The sequence below is a fragment of the Penicillium solitum genome, assembly GCF_028829755.1.
Source record: "Penicillium solitum strain IBT 25940 chromosome Unknown utg000008l_segment0_segment0, whole genome shotgun sequence".
Lineage (NCBI taxonomy): Eukaryota > Fungi > Ascomycota > Eurotiomycetes > Eurotiales > Aspergillaceae > Penicillium > Penicillium solitum.
Window position 1 is genome coordinate 4617390 of NW_027072127.1, and position 18144 is coordinate 4635533.

Consider the following 18144-nt stretch of genomic DNA (forward strand, 5'->3'; position numbering starts at 1 on the left):
CGCTAGGCTTCCTATATTGGCACTAGCACTGTCACACACCAATGCAGACCGTTGTACCCGTTATTGAACATTCACGGTCTCTGATGGTCATACGCCATCGGAGCGGACGTGGATAAGATTTGGCAATGGCTCCGCCGGCTCCCCTCCCCCCTCCCTCCCCCTCCGGATCGACCGAACGATTGGCCGAAGAGCTAGCCCCAACCATTGACCAGCTCAAGAGCGTCGGTGCAGGCACCGCCATTACTCTGTCCCAGGCTCAGTCGACGACCGAATCCCTTCTCCGCCTCCGCCACACCTTCATAGATGATGCACGTCCACGCACCGCCAAAGATGCATTCCGACATCTCCAAGGCTTTCAAACGCTCCTGGCGCTGGCGGACCAGGTAGCTGAGCTGTACGACCCGGTTCACAAATCCAAGGAGGAACGGAAAGGCCTATTGGGTATCTTCAAAGATGTCCTCGGTGTATTGGCAGAGGGCCTGAAGGATCATTTTGGCAACAAGCGATATTTTGCTCGGAAGATAGTAGGGGGAGGCATTTCTGCACTGGAGCGAACCTTGACTGTGCTGGTCAAAAAGATAGACACAACTGAGGGTGACGCGCAACATCTCTACGGCGCCATTTTGGCCGCAGCTCTATGCCAGGAGACAGTGTCGGGTATTTTTGTAACACTGAGCACCAAGTTTCCCCAGAATAAGGACTCGTCATCTCCGAAAGATGTCCAGGATGCCGTGGATCACTGCATTGGCTCAGCTGAGACGGTGGAAGTACCGGAACTACTTGGACCATTCCTGCGTGTGTGGTTGATGCACTCCTCTTTGTCATCTGGATATGACATGTTACGCCTGGCCTTGCCCGCATGTCTCTGCCAATTGGCCTCGCAGTCTCGAAGGAACGTCGTAGCCCTGCATGCCACTGATATGCTCACCTCAATTCTACCCCTCTTATTCGATGGTGCACGGTCAGACAAGGAGAAAGCAATTTACCAAGATCTCGCCCAATTTCTCAGTGTCCAGGGCATGAGTAGCTTGGATGATGCTGTCGCCTTATACCGTGGAGCGCATGAAAACCCGCAAGTTCTAAAAGTCCTGTTGTCTGCTCTAAAATCTTCTAAGGAGCCTCCATCAATACAGTTTGATATGTCCCGTCACGGATACTGCTCAGTTGAGTTTGCAACGCTCGGTCGACCATTCCCTCCTATCAATTCTTCCGGCTACACTCTTGCAGCCTGGGCCCGTTTCGACGAGTTCGATTCCAACACGCATACTACTATCTTTGGAGCATTTGATACAAGCCAAACATGTTTCATTCTTGCCTACCTCGAAAAAGATACTCGGAACTTTATTCTCCAAACTTCGATTCGAGGTTCCCGTCCTAGTGTTCGGTTCAAGTCGGCAAAATTTGAGCCAAATCGCTGGTACCATATTTGTGTTGTTCAAAAGAGACCGAAACCAATGTCTTCTTCCCGCGCATCTCTTTTCATAGACGGCGAGTTTGTTGAACAATTGAAGATCGAATACCCATCCGTTCCTATAAGCCATCATCCAAGCAAGCCATCGCGCGTGCAGGCATTCTTTGGCACCCCTCAAGACTTGGCAATGCGCCTCGGAAAAGGCGTGTCCACTTCCCGATGGTCCCTTGCTAATGGAATGCTTTTCGACGAGGCTTATAGCGACGACATGGTAGCTGTTTTTTACAACCTTGGGCCTCGGTATTATGGCAATTTCCAGGATTGCTTAGGCTCCTTCCAGACATACAAGGCCTCTGCGACTCTCAACCTGCGGAATGAACATCTTCACCCAGGCAAAGAGGAAGCCTCGGATATTGTCACTGCCATCCGCAAACGGGCGAGTACATTGATTCGTGAAAGCTCGATTCTGATCAATGTCTCATCTGTCGCTGTTCTTGACGACGATGATAGCAACAATATCGACGAATCACAGTTGATAAAGTGTCTCTCACGGCAGGCAGCAAAGAGTCTCCAACAGCTAACAAAGTCGGGCGGCAATGCCGTTGCTGTTAACGGTGCCACTCCGGCTATCAATGACGGCTTAACACAGCCTCAGGGTGTCGGCATCCTGACAGGTGATCCTGTCGTTGCCGTACCTAGGGCGATGGATGATGCTAGTTGGTGTCTAGGTGGCTGCGCTGCGGTCCATCTAAGCTTGGTCAAGGCGGCTAGGACTGCGGAAAGCACACGCATGGCCGTGGAGGCTCTCTATGAAGCAGTGCAGGACAACTGGAGAAACAGCGAGGCCATGGAAAGAGAGAATGGCTATGGTATTCTTGCAGCCTTATTGCGGGAGAAGCTTGGATTCTACATGGGCAATTCCCCGACCGCATTCAAAATCCCTGTGGTTAGCTCTGACCCTGAGGAGCTGGCTTCCTTGATGCTTGATCTGCTACGTTTGACTCTGGCATTTGTTGGCTATGACTTCGAAACCCCTAATCACTCCATCATCACGAACCCGCTTGCCTACCGTGTTCTGCTCGTGGATATGGACGTCTGGCGTCTCGGCGAATCCCAGGTGATTGGGTTGTATTACTCTCAATTCCGGACATTTGCGGCCGATAGCAACTATCGCCGATTCAACGCCAGGCGTCTGGGTCGTATGCGTAAGTGTGCTTCCTCATGACACTGCCATTCTTATTATTTAAGCTGACCAAACCAGGTGTCAACAAAAAGCTACTCGAAACCTTGAAGAGTGGAGAGCTGACCGAAGAGTCTCTCCAACCTTGCTTATCGGCATTCCGCTCGTTGATGGAAAGCAGTCCTTCTCCCGACCTTCTTCGATCACTAGCTTTGTCCATCACATATGCACTCCATAAGCCAAAGACTCAGACAAACCTTCAGAGAAAGAAGAGCCTTCGGTATGTGGCTACATCGCCTCGGCCTTCGTCGGCGAAGTCAGAAAGCAAGTATCTTCCTAGCGTGACTTTGGGCATTGAAATGTTACGGCTATACTCTTCCGTCTTGTGTAACCCACATGACCCTACGCCATTGAGGAAATTTGCCAAGGCCGTCACAAACAAGGTATGTGGATGATCATTTGCCTTGAAAAGAGTTTTGTTTAATCATCTGTGCAGTGGCTTCTTTATCTCATGTGCGAGGATGAGCCCGAGGTTGTGATACTTGCAACAAAGATTTTGGCCCGCTTAGTCGTGGTCATTGGCAGTGGATACAGCAAGAAGTTTGCGGAGAGAAAGTGGTGGATACATCATTCTAGAACACCGTCTTAAGAGATGGTGGGACGTTCCCGCATTGTGGCCTATATGCCTTTCTATCTTTTTCGGTGTTGACCATGCTTTGCTGAACCTCGAAAAACCCCTCGACCCGTCCGAGCTGCTTAGAGCATTCTTGGCCGAAGGCGATGTAAAGGTTGTCTTCCCAGATATGCTGCCGGTTATTGTGAATATGTTGAAGGATGGGGTGCGCAATCTGGCCATGGCAAGTGATGCGCCAGAAGACGCTCAAGAATCCTCCGAAGAGCGTGTCTCCAAACGCGACAAACTAAAAATGAACTCTCTCAAGCTTCCTGGTAGGTTCTCACCACTCATGACTACTATGGCCTGGTATTTCTTTGATTGACGCCCATTTTTACTGTCAGATGCTACTCCCTCAGACCAGTATATCCATGGGTTTGCTCTTATCAATTCGGTTGTCCGATTCTTAGAAGAAGCACGCACCAAGTCACCAAGCTTCCAAGATTTCACTGCACAGTCTACTTACGTGCAGGAGCTACTTTCTGTGGTCTATCCCGTTGTTGTTGGTGCTGATGCTGTCAGCCCTAATGCAGAACTGAATTTCAGACACAGCGGACTCAGCTTCGATGACAGCAACCTGGTAATTCGACCGCGCTCGAGTACCATTAATGCATCGACAGCTTTACAGACCACCATGGTTGACTCCTTGGGCAATCCCGATGAGAGCACTGGTTCTTTGAGACGTGGCTCATCCTTTATTTTGGTCTCTCCTGATAAATCCAAGCACCAGCCCTCTTCTGCCCGGATACGGCGGCTCATGAACCCAACCTTTACCGGAAATAAAGCTGGCACTGATCATCCCATAGTCAAGGCAGTCTTCAGGCTTGTGCTGGCTGTCTTCGATGATCAGCTTTTAGGGCGCAAAGACTTTTCCGGCCTTGGTCTCTATCTGAAGACCCCGCCCGGCTTCTTAGAACACCAGGCGTACTTCAATTCTTGGGTTTTTGGTTGTGTGCTTTCCATGTTGCAAGACCTCCCTTTGGTTCGACCAGGTCTACTTCATGAAACACGGACACTTACGAATCTGGGGCGCTTCGCGACACATTTGACAGAGGCAGTATCTGAAGGCTGGTTCATTAACGGGGCATCATCCACACTCGAATTCATTGGTACAATTTTGGAGTATCTCCAACGCCCGGACATATCTCAGTTGAAAAGCATTCGTTTATGTAGCCAGGCTACTGCAACGATTCGCTCGACTCTGTACAAAGTTATCTTATTTCAGTTGTCAGAAGCAGATGACACTGAAACCGTGACATTGCTAAACCGATTGAACTACTGGCAGGTGGTCCTTCTCTCGGCGGCTGAAACCCAATCAAAACACTTACACCTGCTATGCTACCTGCTGTACACTAAACTAATCAGCACGAATGGTGATGTCCGCTCAGCTGCTACCCGCTTATGGAGAATCATATTGGTACAGGCTCCGAATGAGATAACAATACTTCTCAGCCATGGATCTGTATCTCTCCAGCGTCGGTTGGCTGACGGCTTCGACGCTCTTTCGGGAATGGATGATGAATCTTTCCTGCAATGGATCAATGACCAGCGCGACGATCTGGATGCCTTGTTTTTCGGTGTATTTTCTCGATTGTGGGACACCTTCGTCCACGAGGAGAATACAAGCACCGAGGAGTCCGTCAGGTCTCGAGTATCGAAGCGTAAAGACAAACTCAGACAATGGGCCCAAATTGAAAAATTCGATCAAGACATGACGCGAAAGCACGAGGCTACTTTGCCACATTGGATCTCAAACATTGCAGCATCCGAGTTTTTGAAGTCTCAACGATTCCTGCAAGATCTCCAGGATAGCTCTACTTTCATGTGGTCAGCTTTCTCTGACTTGCTACTTGACTTGCGACGACCAGGTGGCCTTCTCGCAGAAGAGAGGGAGAGGAGATGGTGGCTAGACCAGACGGAGGGTCGCAGCCGTATGCGACTACGTCTGGTTCCCGATGAGTCAGGTGATCGACAGGACTATCAGCCTAAGCGTAAGGCGTCCGAGCCCCCAGCAATCAAAATTGACACCCGCATACGTGCACTCTCGGAGGGTGAGACTCTGACGGCGCCTCATCCTCTTCCAGAGGACCCTGAGAATGGGGGAAGCGACTCGCCGAATGGCGATACCGACAACCGGAGCCTCATGGAGGATAACTTCGAGATGATTGACGACCCTAAAATCGAGCTCGAAGACTATGAAGATAGAAACCGGAAGGTGATGCGATCTCTTCAACGTGGCGATCAGGTTCAAAGCGTGTGTAACCTGTCTCGAATCATTGGTCTAGAGGCAGTGGAGGGTATTTCGATTCTCGGCAAGGATTGCATCTATATCCTAGACAATTTCTTCCAGAGAGCAGATGGCGAGATTGTGAACGTCTGGCAAGCCCCTAATGAGGAACGAGATCCCTATGTGCGCATGATTTCTGGTCGCGAATCAAACGACCCCCGCTCTCAGGAGCATGAGACAAGGAGCTGGAAATGGTCTGATTTGGTCAGCGTTTCCAAGCGTCGGTTCCTGTTCCGCGATGTTGCTCTTGAGATATTCTTCACAGACGGTACCAGCTATTTGTTGACATTGCTCTCGGCACGAGCTCGAGATGATCTGTGCAACCAACTGGCTATCAAGGCGCCACAGGTCACGGGAAGCACCGGACAATCGCGACCAGAAGATATCTGGCGATTTGAAACCCTTCGCAGTCAAGATGATGCACCACAATCCCTTGGGTCTAAATTTGCCAGTGTCTTCGGTCATCTTCCGGCAAACCCAGCAACGCGCAAATGGGTTAAGGGTGAAATTTCCAACTTCCATTATCTGATGTTGATCAACACCTTTGCTGGGCGTACGTTCAATGATTTAACCCAATATCCCGTTTTCCCATGGGTTCTGGCAGACTATACAAGTGAGGAACTCGACCTTGACAACCCAGCCACATTCCGGGACCTATCTAAGCCTATGGGTTGTCAAACACCGGAACGTGAAATGGGCTTCCGTGAGCGATACAATGCATTTGCTGAGATGGGCGACGATAATTCCCCGCCTTTCCATTATGGAACGCACTACTCTTCTGCCATGATTGTCAGTTCCTACCTCATCCGGCTGCAACCATTCGTCAAGTCATATCTTTTACTTCAGGGCGGCTCCTTTGATCATGCCGATCGCCTCTTCTATTCAATCCGCAAGGCATGGGAGTCAGCATCGCGAGGGAACATGACCGACGTTCGAGAACTTACCCCTGAGTTCTTCTATCTTCCGGAATTCCTGGTGAACTCCAACCATTATGACTTTGGTCTTCTCCAAAACATGACCACAGCCATTGACTCGGTTGAGTTGCCACCTTGGGCAAAGGGCGATCCCAAGATCTTCATTGCGAAGCACCGAGAAGCACTTGAGAGTCCTTATGTGTCCGAGAACCTGCATCGCTGGATTGATCTCGTTTTCGGCAGCAAGCAAAAGGGCGAGGCAGCTGTCGAGTCCGTCAATGTTTTCCATCACCTCTCATACAAAGGTGCCAAAGATTTAGATGCCATTGATGACCCAATGGAGCGGTTGGCCACCATCGGCATTATTCACAACTTTGGGCAAACTCCTCACCAAATCTTCCAACGACCTCACGCCCAGAGGGAAGATCAACGGCACCGCATACCCCGGCTGGACACCCTTGCAGAATCTCTGACCCAAATGCCTTTGTCTCTTCTCGATATTGAGGAACGAGTAGCAACTTTATCAATGAAACAAGACCGTTTGTTGTGTACGGCGGCCCTGAGGCTCAACGTGCCGCCAGCCTATGACTACTACATGGAATGGGGATTCTTTGATGGCAGTGTTCGTTTCTACGCCGCCGATACCCGCAAGCTCCTGGGCCACTTTGAGCACCTTCATGTTGGTCAATTGTCTCATGCCAGCTTTGCGGATTCCCGCACCCTGGTTACCTGCGGTACGGACTGTACCATCTCATTATGGACGGTCACTGCAACCTCCAAGTCCGTAGATTTGCAGCCCATTGGGTCGCTCTTTGGCCATCGAGCCCCAGTCACTGTTCTCGCCGTTTCGCGCTCCTTCAGTACGTTATTGTCTGCCTCCAATGACGGACGGGTTATGCTATGGGATCTCAATCGACGATCCTTCGTGCGAACCCCTCCCGGCAACGGTGCGGTCGATGTATGTTTCCCTTTCTCTATTGCGTGCTGTCCTTTACTGACAAATTAGTGTGCTCGAATCAACGATGTCTCTGGAGACATCATGGTTTGTCGCGGCAATCGCTTGACATTATTTACCCTCAATGGCGTAGTGTTGATTGATCAACCAGTCTGCGAGACGACCGACGATCGCGTCTTGTCCTGCGTCTTCTACGAGGGGGTGCAGAATGAATGGCTGGAGCGTGAACTGGTGTTGACCGGCCATACTCGTGGTGTGGTCAACATCTGGAGCAAGAATATCCGCGGTGGCCGCTTTGAGCTGGAGTTGATTCGACAGTTGCATCATACCGACAGCAATCGCGATAATGGTGCCAATATCAGCGCTGGTATCAGTTGTATCTTGGCTCTCCCCCACGTGGTCTATACGGGGGATGACGCTGGCCGAGTGGTGAGTTTCATTACGCCATTGCATGTTTCATTGACGAAGCTAACCTGATGGTAGTATGAATGGAACTGCATCCAGCGCCGCTAATTTCCTCGATGTTACTCCTATACCCTCTATTTCTCCTTGTCCTCGTGTTCATAGCCAAAAAAAAAGCATATTTACCAGATATTTTCTGGCGACTCAACCTCTTTCCCTTTCCGTTATACTCTTGTCGTTGTGATAGTAAAACTAAGCTTGGCCCTACGAGCTCCCCCTATATGATGCATCCTGGGGAGCGGTACAAGTTGTAGTACGCTGACCCCTCGATCATGAACATCCTCGAGTCTATGTCAACAATCAATAAAGTATAACTAGTGGCCCGGCGGTTGAGCCCATAGGCTAAAGTGCGATTCCGCAGAAGACATGGACAACCGCACTAACGGAAGATGTTTGATTGATGACACGAAACGAAAGACAATGTAGAAACCTCCCTCTAACAAGCCATACTATAGGGTGGTTGTTCAGTCTCCCGAGTACCGAGTGTACAGGAAGAATGATATATATGTGTAAAGCCCTATTATAAGCTGTGGTGTTTGTGAGTCCCTTTTCAGGCCACCTCCTCCATTCGAAGATTATTACTCCGTAGGGTCCATAGCCAAGGTGTTCGGAAATCACTTTTCCCCATAACTAGCCGTCGACGTGTATTTATCCGGGCCCCCGGTGAACATTACAAAGACCGATGCAGTACCTAGTGGGCCGTTCGGGTTGTCCGGTCTACCATCCTCCGGTTGGGGGAAGGCGGAGCACTCTGCGCCGGATTTGAGATTGTAGCACACCTGGTCAAGTAGGTCAATCAGAGTGTATAGGAAATCATATTGGGATTGATCAATTAGCATATTCATAAAGAGATCACCAAGATTGAAAAAGAGAAGAGTAGAGAACCCAAGAAGCAATGGCAAACAGAAAATAGTTGGGATACACATGTGAAGTCACAGCTCTGATTTCATTGTGCAGCGTCATTTGCCCCACCATCCCACCTGAAAAACGGGGCAACTTCAGGTACTTCCATTTACTATGGTAACCACATACTAAATTTAAGTACCCGGCAATTGATCTGGTTCTGGTCCATGACACCACCCCTCCTTCTTAAACACTGCGCCGCCCGCCACCCTTCTTCTTTCTTCATACTCTCTCTATCTCACTTTCAACACATAAAAAAATGTCTTCTTCTCTCGAACAGCTCAAGGCCACTGGCACCGTCGTCGTTTGCGACTCTGGTAAGCTATCAATTTTATCTAGGTTGTGTTGAAAACAAAACATGCTAACACTCAACTTCTAGGTGACTTCGCCAGTATGTATTCCTGATTGCTTGATATGGCATTGGTTCCAGCATTGAATGGCTAGCTAACATCAACCACAGCTATTGGCAAGTACAAGCCCCAGGATGCCACCACCAACCCCTCTTTGATTCTCGCTGCTTCCAAGAAGCCCGAGTATGCCGCTCTTATCGACACTGCCATTGCCTACGGCAAGCAGAACGGAAAGACCCTCGATGAGCAGGTTGAGGCCACTCTCGACCGTCTCCTTGTTCAGTTCGGAAAGGAGATTCTTAACATCATCCCCGGAAAGGTCTCCACCGAGGTTGACGCCAAGCTCTCCTTCGATACCCAGGCTTCCGTCAACAAGGCTCTTGAGATCATCAAGGTACGTTCACAAGTTCACCCGTAATGACTTTTTCCGAGAACTCCAAGCTGACTCTTGCCACTCAGCTGTACGCCGACAACGGTATCTCCAAGGACCGTGTCCTGATCAAGATTGCCTCCACCTACGAGGGCATCAAGGCCGCTCACATCCTCCAGTCCCAGCACGGCATCAACTGCAACCTGACCCTCATGTTCTCTCTGGTTCAGGCCATTGCCGCTGCCGAGGCCGGTGCCTACCTCATCTCTCCCTTCGTTGGTCGCATTCTTGACTGGTTCAAGGCTGCCCACAAGCGCGACTACACCCCCCAGGAGGACCCCGGTGTCAAGTCCGTCCAGGACATCTACAACTACTACAAGAAGTTCGGCTACAACACCATTGTCATGGGTGCCTCTTTCCGTAACGTTGGCGAGATCACCGAGCTGGCCGGTTGTGACTACCTGACCATCTCCCCCAACCTCCTGGAGGACCTCTACAACTCCACCGAGGCCGTTCCCCAGAAGCTCAACCCCGCTGGTGCCGCCAGCCTTGATATCAAGAAGCGCGAGTACCTCAACAACGAGGCTGAGTTCCGCTTCGACTTCAACGAGGAGGCTATGGGCGTTGAGAAGCTCCGTGAGGGTATCTCCAAGTTCGCCGCTGATGCCGTTACCCTCAAGCAGCTTCTTGCCCAGAAGATCCAGGCTTAAATTGGGTTCTGATCTTTTTTTAATTGTTTAATTGTAAATTGGCGATCTCCCACAAAAATTGGAATCGGTAGATACGAATTGATGAATTTGTCCCCATTGCTATTCTTCTTCTTCGGTGTCGGTGTAGAAAATTAGAACTTGAGGGGTAACCTTAGAAACTGCGGAATCTGGCCGGGTCGGCTTATTCAGACCCCCGCACTAGTGGTTTGCAGCTATGGTGTCATTTTACTCTCCTATGTATGCTATAGTATGTATGCTACTATGTATTGATACCGAGTATATATTTTATATATTACCCGAGGCTAGATCAATTGCTGATAGGATGATTTACAGCTTGGAATGTGAGACAGTTGTGGAACAGTTCAAAAACCAAATATACACCGGATAATGCTGGCACTCGAGACCTTTCCCCTTGTATGTTAGTGTTCACTACGTATGTACGCAGAAGACGCAACCAAGAAGTATATATGTACAATTTTGAGTAAGAACATGTATCCAATTGAAAATTGAGTCCTCCAGGGGTGGAGGTGCCCAGGTGCCCAGGTGTTCACGATGTTATTAATAATTATGTCATTTCCCGAGCTCCGAACTCCCCACTTGGGAAGGTGGGGGATGTTTTGCTGTGGTATTAGGTACCAAGTACTGGTGGGCTCAGCTCTTTTTATACTGAAATACATGTACCTAGTACTTGGTTGATACAAGTGTAGAGTCACGTCAACATCATCCGCCTTATTATCTTCGCCCGCCCACTTCCTCTCCTCTTCCTTCACAATACTCTACTCTTCTTCAATCTTCAATCTAAAAAAAACGTTTTAAGATAATCAAAATGGTTAAGGCTGGTAAGTAATTTCCATTATTGGCTCTCTCTGGGCCATACATAAGATCTTCAGCTCCCAAGTTCCCCACGATCTGTGGCAAGGGGACCTTGGGTGTGAGCAGATTTGAGCACCTTGTGACCCAGATGCCAAATCCGAGCCTATCGGCTTGCATCCTCTCCCTAGCTCTCCACTGCTGTCTGGATGTCTGCCAATGCCCCTGGGACAAAACTGGGGATCATTGCTGCTCATTTGCTAGAGTGGCATTCTGATCCTGGGCCAGTGCGGCACCACCCGTTGCTGAGGCTGAGACCAGACCCCAGGGGCCTGGAGATCTTGTAACCGGCATGCCGGAGAGCCTTCGATAAGCCTTCTAGAACAATTCATTGACCACTTTTGTTTCCTTGCAGTTGCTGTTCTCCGTGGTGACGCTAAGGTCGCCGGCACCGTCACCTTCGAGCAGGCTTCCGAGAGTGCCCCTACCACCATCTCCTGGAACATCACCGGCCACGACGCCAACGCTGAGCGTGCTTTCCACGTTCACCAGTTCGGTGACAACACCAACGGCTGCACCTCCGCTGGCCCTCACTGTATGTCATTCGTGATGAGCTAGAGATGAAGAGGAAGGGTCGAATATTAATTTGCTTCTAGTCAACCCCTTCAGCAAGAACCACGGTGCTCCCACTGACTCCGACCGTCACGTCGGTGACCTCGGTAACTTCCAGACCGATGCTGAGGGTAACGCCAACGGCTCCAAGCAGGACAGCCTTGTCAAGCTGATTGGTGCCGAGTCCGTTCTGGGCGTGAGTTTATAATTGATATCTAGCATTGCTGAAACAGATTGCTAACCTAACTGTATAGCGCACTCTGGTCGTCCACGCCGGTACTGATGACCTTGGCAAGGGTGGTAACGAGGAGTCCAAGAAGACCGGTAACGCCGGTCCCCGCCCTGCTTGCGGTAAGTTGATGAAGGCGTGCTGTAGTGGAGATGAATGCTAATAATATATTTTAGGTGTCATTGGTATTGCCGCATAAATGTGCAGCTCTATTTCTTTTTAAGCACTGGGTTTTGATATCCCCATAATTGGTGGGTGAAAAATGCAGGATACTCCGTCTAGGATACATGAATGAATGCCAATTTGACATGTGTATATTCTGGACATCTGTCTTGATCGATGGATTGTATAGCTTCGATTGCTTTGTAGACTTCCCGTAGAAGCTCGGATCGGCTGACCGCTTTCCCCCACAAGTCCAAACACCGGCCACGTTTCCCCTCAGGACATTCCCCTTGCTCTCAACTTCTTTTTCTCTTCCTTGTGTTTACTTTTATTCTGGTCCTGTCTTCAATCTCATTGCAATTGTGCATGTGGTAGTGGAGACTGTTTCATTCAGTATGCCTTTCGAAGCCCGGGTCAAGTCCGTCCTGTCCGGTGACACGGTCGTGCTGTCGCATATCACCAACCCTTCACAAGAACGTATCCTGAGTTTGGCTTATGTCTCTGCTCCGAGATTGAGGAGAGAGGGTGATGAGGTAGGTGCATTGTTGAGTTTCATTCCCTGTTGATTGCACCATTGGGAGACCAGATTGTTACTTTCTGGGATCTCCAATTGATCTTTTTGAGCCGTACGAGCTACGTATAGCATTGGATAAAGAGGCAATGATTGAAGAGAAGGAGAGAAGAAGAGACAAGGCTAATGTGAAGAATCAATTATAGGCATACGCCTTCCAATCCCGTGAATTCCTCCGTGAGCTCCTTGTCGGCAAAGTTGTCCAGTTCCACGTTGAATACACCATCCCCACCGGCGCCAAGCGCGACTACGGTACCATCAAGCTGCCCGGTTTCGACGCCTCATTGCCCGATATCAGTGTGCAGGAGGGCTGGGCACGTGTCCGCGAAGAAGCAGGCAAGCGTTCAGATGAATCCGAGGAGACTGTTGCACTCCTGGCGCGCCTGCGGGCATTAGAATCCCTCGCCCAGGATGAAGGAAAGGGAACATGGGCTAGTGATAACGATGCCCAGATTGATACTAGCTACGAGTTGACTGGCGCTCGCGATTTGGTTAAGCGTAACTTGGGCCAGCAGCTGGAGGGTATTATTGAGAAGGTCCTGAACGGTGACCGTGTTGTGCTGCGTTTGTTGCTCAAGCCACAGGAGCACGTTCAGACTGTCATTGCTATTGCTGGTGTCCGGGCACCATCCGCTAAGCGCACGACTGCTGAGGGCAAAGAGACCGCGGCTGAGCCGTTCGGTGATGAGGCACAGCAGTTTGTTGAGGAGCGATTGTTGCAGCGCAAGGTCAAGGTTTCTCTTGTTGGTGTTACACCGCAGGGACAAATTGTTGCCACCCTCCTTCACCCCAACGGAAACATCTCTCGATTCCTTCTTGAGGCTGGTTTGGCCCGCTGCCAGGATCACCACTCCACGCTTTTGGGTCCGGACATGGCTCTTCTCCGTCAGGCCGAACTTACAGCGAAGGCTGGCCGCAAGGGATTGTGGGTTAGCCACACCGGACCCACGACTGCTGGTGCCGCGGCTGTGGACTACGTTGTCACCCGTGTTTTGAATGCGGATACCCTCTTCATCCGCAACAAGGCTGGTCAGGAGAAGAAGATCAGCCTCGCCAGTATCCGTCAGCCCAAGCCCTCCGACCCCAAGCAGTCTCCATATGCTGCCGAGGCGAAGGAGTACCTGCGCAAGCGGGTGATCGCCAAGCATGTCATGGTCACCGTGAACGGCAAGAAGCCTGCAAACGAGGGCTACGAGGAGCGCGAGGTGGCTACTGTTGTGCAGGGCAACACCAATGTTGGTCTGGCTCTCGTGGAGGCTGGTTACTCCTCTGTAATTCGCCACCGTATGGACGACGCTGACCGGTCTCCCGACTACGATGCGCTCCTCGCTGCTGAGGCTGATGCCCAGGCGGAAGGCCGTGGAATGTGGTCTTCCAAGGCCCCCAAGGCGAAGCAGGTGGTGGATTACTCAGAGAGCGTACAAAAGGCCAAGCTGGAGCTTGGTATCTTGCAGCGTCAAAAGCGTGTCCCGGCTGTCGTCGACTTTGTCAAGTCTGGCTCTCGCTTCACTGTTCTAGTTCCCCGTGACAACGCCAAATTGACTCTCGTCCTTTCCGGCATCCGTGCCCCTCGTTCTTCCCGCGGGCCCAGCGACGCCGGCGAGCCTTTCGGTCAGGAGGCCCACGACCTCGCCAACCGCCGCTGCATGCAGCGCGACGTTGAGATCGACGTTGAGACCATTGACAAGGTTGGCGGATTCATCGGCAGCCTTTACATCAACAAGGAGAACTTCACAACCGTTCTGCTGGAGGAGGGTTTCGCCACCGTTCACGCATACTCCGCTGAGCAGTCTGGTCACGCCAACGAGTATTTCGCTGCTGAACAGCGGGCGAAGGATGCTCGCAAGGGTTTGTGGCACGACTGGGACCCCGTCAAGGAGGCTGCTGAGGCCGAAGAGGCCGAGGCCGCCAACGGCGCCGCAACTGGCACTGAGAGCGATGCCGCTCCCGCTCAGCGTCGCAAGGACTACCGCGATGTTATGGTTACCTACATCGACCCTACCTCTGCGAAGCTCAAGCTGCAACAGATTGGCACTGGTACTAACGCTCTCACCGAGTTGATGAGCGCTTTCCGCACGTTCCACATTAACAAGGCTAATGACACCCCGCTGCCTGGCCCTCCCAAGGCCGGCGACTGGGTTGCCGCCCAATTCACCGAAGATGGCGACTGGTACCGCGCCAAGGTGCGCCGCAACGACCGCGAGAAGGAGCAGGCTGAGGTGGTCTACATCGACTACGGCAACTCCGAGATTCTGCCATGGGCATCGCTCCGCCCTCTAACCCAACCCCAATTCTCTGGCCAGACCCTCCGCCCACAGGCCGTTGATGCAGTTCTCTCTCTCCTGCAGTTCCCCACCTCCGAGGATTACCTCGAGGACGCCGTCGGCTTCGTCGGCGACCAGACCTTCGACCGCCAGCTCGTCGCAAACGTTGACCACGTTGACCAGGACGGTACCCTGCACGTCACTCTCCTCGACCCTTCTGCTTCCAAGAACTTGGACAACAGCATCAACGCTGACATCGTTCACGAGGGTATGGCTATGGTACCCCGCAAGCTGAAGGCGTGGGAGCGCGCCTCCGTCGAGACCCTCTCCAACCTGCGCACGCTCGAGGACGAGGCTAAGTCTGAGCGCCGCGGTATGTGGGAGTACGGTGATCTGACCGAGGACTAATTTCTTGTATTTATTTGAATTTTTGAGCTGTATGAGGGCGATCTGTACAGATATTGTTGGGGTTGGCCCTATGATTAGCATCTGTGCCGCGTACACTGAGATATGGGTGCTTGGTTTAATTTTGGCCGGAATTTTATTGCATTTTTTGTGTTTTTCATGACATCCCCCCCAAAACTCACCTGTCCATTACCAGGGCTGGCTACCTTGGTTGATCCTGCCGATTAGCTTTGTTGATCGATGGATCTGTGATGTACTTCGGCAGATGTGCTTTGGCAGAATGATATCTCAACGACATTCAACATTCTCAAAAATAGACCCTAAATCTCACCCCCAAATGTGTGATAGAGAGAGGAGATGTATCACAAAATAGAATCAACCCCCAACCCCCAGAAAAGTACCGATACCCCGGGACCAACCACCGTCAGGTTTATTTCACCGCCTCTATCCCTCCGCCACCTCCGAGATCTGTTTTAAGAAGGTCGATCTCTCCTTCAAAAAAGTAAACAAACTTATGAAATAAGAGTTCATCATGTTTTGGGGCAACAAAACTCCGCAGGACTCCGAGCCGGACCTGGCGCGCACCGATTCCTCGAAGAACGATCCCGCCGCTTCCGCCTCACAAGCTTCGGGCACCGAATGGCTCGCCGGACACTTGCACCACCTTACCCCGGAGCAGGAGGAGAAACTGCAGGAATTTAAGGCATTGTGCGCTGAGCGTAAATACTACACCCCTGCCGTGGAACAAGCAGACGGCGTCGAGGCGAAGCCCGCCAGCCAGGAAGATGCGACTTTACTGTATGTGGCGCGTACCATGCTAGACCCCAACACAGCTAGCAATGGACAAATGAAACAGAGATGATCGAGTGCTGATCCTAATTATTTGCGCAGGCGATTCCTCCGAGCTCGCAAGTTTGACGTCGAGGGCGCATGGGCTCAATTCAAAGACACCGAAGACTGGCGCAAAGACAACGCCATCGAGAAGCTATATGAGAATATCAGCGTGGACTCATACGAGGCCGCTCGACGGATGGTGCGTCTTATAATCGCTCCGAACGAACAAACAGATCTCGTGCTGACGTCTACTGTTTCTACAGTACCCCCAATGGACAGGCCGTCGCGATCGTCGCGGAATCCCTATCTACGTCTTCCAGATCCGCCATCTGGATAACAAGGCTGTCGCCGCTTACAACGCCACCATGACTAGCGGTACACCCGAAACCCACAAGTCATCTACAGTCCCCGCGCGCTTGTTGAACCTCTTCGCTTTGTATGAGAATCTCCTCCGGTTCGTGATGCCGCTTGCCTCCGCACTTCCACGTCCGAACCCGGAGACGCCTATCGTGACCTCGACCAATATCGTGGATGTCAACGGTGTTGGACTGAAACAGTTCTGGAACCTGAAGAGTCATATGCAGGATGCTAGTGTTTTGGCCACGGCGCATTACCCCGAGACATTAGATCGAATCTTTGTATGTTGTCCAATCCCCTGTCTATTCCGTCTGGAGAGCTTTTGCCATTGAAGATAGAAGATCGTGGAATTAACTCAACTGTTAGATTATCGGAGCACCCTCCTTCTTCCCAACCGTCTGGAGCTGGATCAAGCGCTGGTTCGACCCAGGCACCACCTCGAAGATCTTCATTCTCTCCGCCGCAGAGGTCGAGCCCACTCTCACTTCCTTCATGGAGCCATCCAGCATCCCCAAGTCATACGGCGGCGAGCTGGACTGGTCGTGGGGCGATATGCCCAACCTGGATGATCCCAGTCGTGAACTGCTCCGCGGCATCGAGCAACCGCTCGCCGACGGTCAGACACGGAAGGATATCCTCAAGGGCCCTGTTTTGTTCAACGGTGATCACCTCCAGGTGCTGGGCACTGTGGATGGAAAGGAGCGGAGGGAAATCGTTCCCATTCCGAAGACACAAGCTTCGGTTGAGTCAAAGGCTAACCCCGCTGATTCCGCGGAGAAGGTGGCGTCTAATGGTGCAAAGACTAATGTAGACGATAGTGAGAAGACTATTGACAATGTGGCGGTCAAGGTCAACCAGTTATCTGTGGATGAGACAAAGAATACTGTTGCCGCATAGAGCACATAGACAGAAAGGCAGCAGGAATAAACGTGTTAGGGTTTGTGTTTGGACATACCATTAGCGATGTGACATAGCACAAGATAGGCAGATCTCAATACCGAGGCATATTTTTTTCTATTTATTTTGTTCGTGGATATCTATCTGTCTGCCTGGTTTATATTATGAAGAATGTAGGAAATTGCATGTGGTTGTATACGCATACATTGCCTCATATCAATAACATGTTGGGGTATGTGTTATCTGGTTTATCTTCTCAACATTTATATACTTCTCTTCTCAGTTAGTTCTGTCTAGCTTGTCCTCAATATGTGGAATCTTGGAACTGCTCATAGGCCTTGATTCATGCTTAAAGTTTGATCGGAGTGGTTATAGCCCCCGGTGTCGAGTTCGTGAGAATGTCATGAGTGTATTGGATCTCCCCAAGACGTGTTCAATATAAGAGAAAACAAAGTAATACGATCATTCCATGATATTAGAATATCGTGTGTGTTAGATAGAGCTACTCCACCACTATATCGCGAGACTAACTAAGGAAAGAGCTAGCAGTGAAGGGCTGATATAGGGAAGGAGCCCAAAAAAAGATAATCCAGCCCAACTACTCCTGGCGAGGGTCGAAACCCTGTCCAGTTTCGCCATTGCATAAGCTTCCTAACGCGGTATCACCCGGGGTCATTATTCCACCTAGCAATCAGATGACCTCGTGTCTCTCACCCACTCGGCCACCCAGGGAGGATTTTGGCATACAGTCTTGGTCTATAATCAAGTAGACCATTTGGGAATCATTT

General features: G+C 50.9%; 5 protein-coding genes across 5 annotated transcripts; all 5 read left to right on the forward strand.

The window, feature by feature from the left end:
- Nucleotides 1-125: 125 nt before the first annotated feature.
- Nucleotides 126-7933, forward strand: N7455_011055 (Beige/BEACH domain protein; the record flags this gene model as incomplete). The annotated part of the gene is made up of 7 exons (XM_065606576.1): nucleotides 126-2616; nucleotides 2673-3034; nucleotides 3088-3191; nucleotides 3244-3539; nucleotides 3609-7423; nucleotides 7472-7849; nucleotides 7904-7933. 7 exons carry the CDS (start codon nucleotides 126-128, stop codon nucleotides 7931-7933), a joined length of 7476 nt encoding a protein of 2491 aa, XP_065460539.1.
- Nucleotides 7934-9044: 1111 nt separating this feature from the next.
- Nucleotides 9045-10215, forward strand: N7455_011056 (sedoheptulose-7-phosphate:D-glyceraldehyde-3-phosphate transaldolase TAL1; the record flags this gene model as incomplete). Its single annotated transcript, XM_040961193.1, has 4 exons — nucleotides 9045-9102; nucleotides 9165-9176; nucleotides 9246-9529; nucleotides 9595-10215. The coding sequence occupies 4 exons, from the start codon at nucleotides 9045-9047 to the stop codon at nucleotides 10213-10215; spliced, it is 975 nt and encodes a 324-aa protein (XP_040808376.1).
- Nucleotides 10216-11041: 826 nt separating this feature from the next.
- sod1 (superoxide dismutase SOD1) lies at nucleotides 11042-12065 on the forward strand (the record flags this gene model as incomplete). Its single annotated transcript, XM_040961226.1, has 5 exons — nucleotides 11042-11054; nucleotides 11441-11620; nucleotides 11682-11833; nucleotides 11892-11988; nucleotides 12043-12065. 5 exons carry the CDS (start codon nucleotides 11042-11044, stop codon nucleotides 12063-12065), a joined length of 465 nt encoding a protein of 154 aa, XP_040808334.1.
- A 358-nt stretch (nucleotides 12066-12423) lies between these two features.
- On the forward strand, nucleotides 12424-15271 carry N7455_011058 (putative transcription factor (Snd1/p100); the record flags this gene model as incomplete). Its single annotated transcript, XM_040961199.1, has 2 exons — nucleotides 12424-12561; nucleotides 12746-15271. The coding sequence occupies 2 exons, from the start codon at nucleotides 12424-12426 to the stop codon at nucleotides 15269-15271; spliced, it is 2664 nt and encodes an 887-aa protein (XP_040808375.1).
- Nucleotides 15272-15800: 529 nt separating this feature from the next.
- On the forward strand, nucleotides 15801-17356 carry N7455_011059 (SEC14 family lipid-binding protein; the record flags this gene model as incomplete). Its single annotated transcript, XM_040961214.2, has 4 exons — nucleotides 15801-16066; nucleotides 16160-16301; nucleotides 16366-16740; nucleotides 16826-17356. 4 exons carry the CDS (start codon nucleotides 15801-15803, stop codon nucleotides 17354-17356), a joined length of 1314 nt encoding a protein of 437 aa, XP_040808339.1.
- Between the last annotated feature and the right edge of the window lie 788 nt (nucleotides 17357-18144).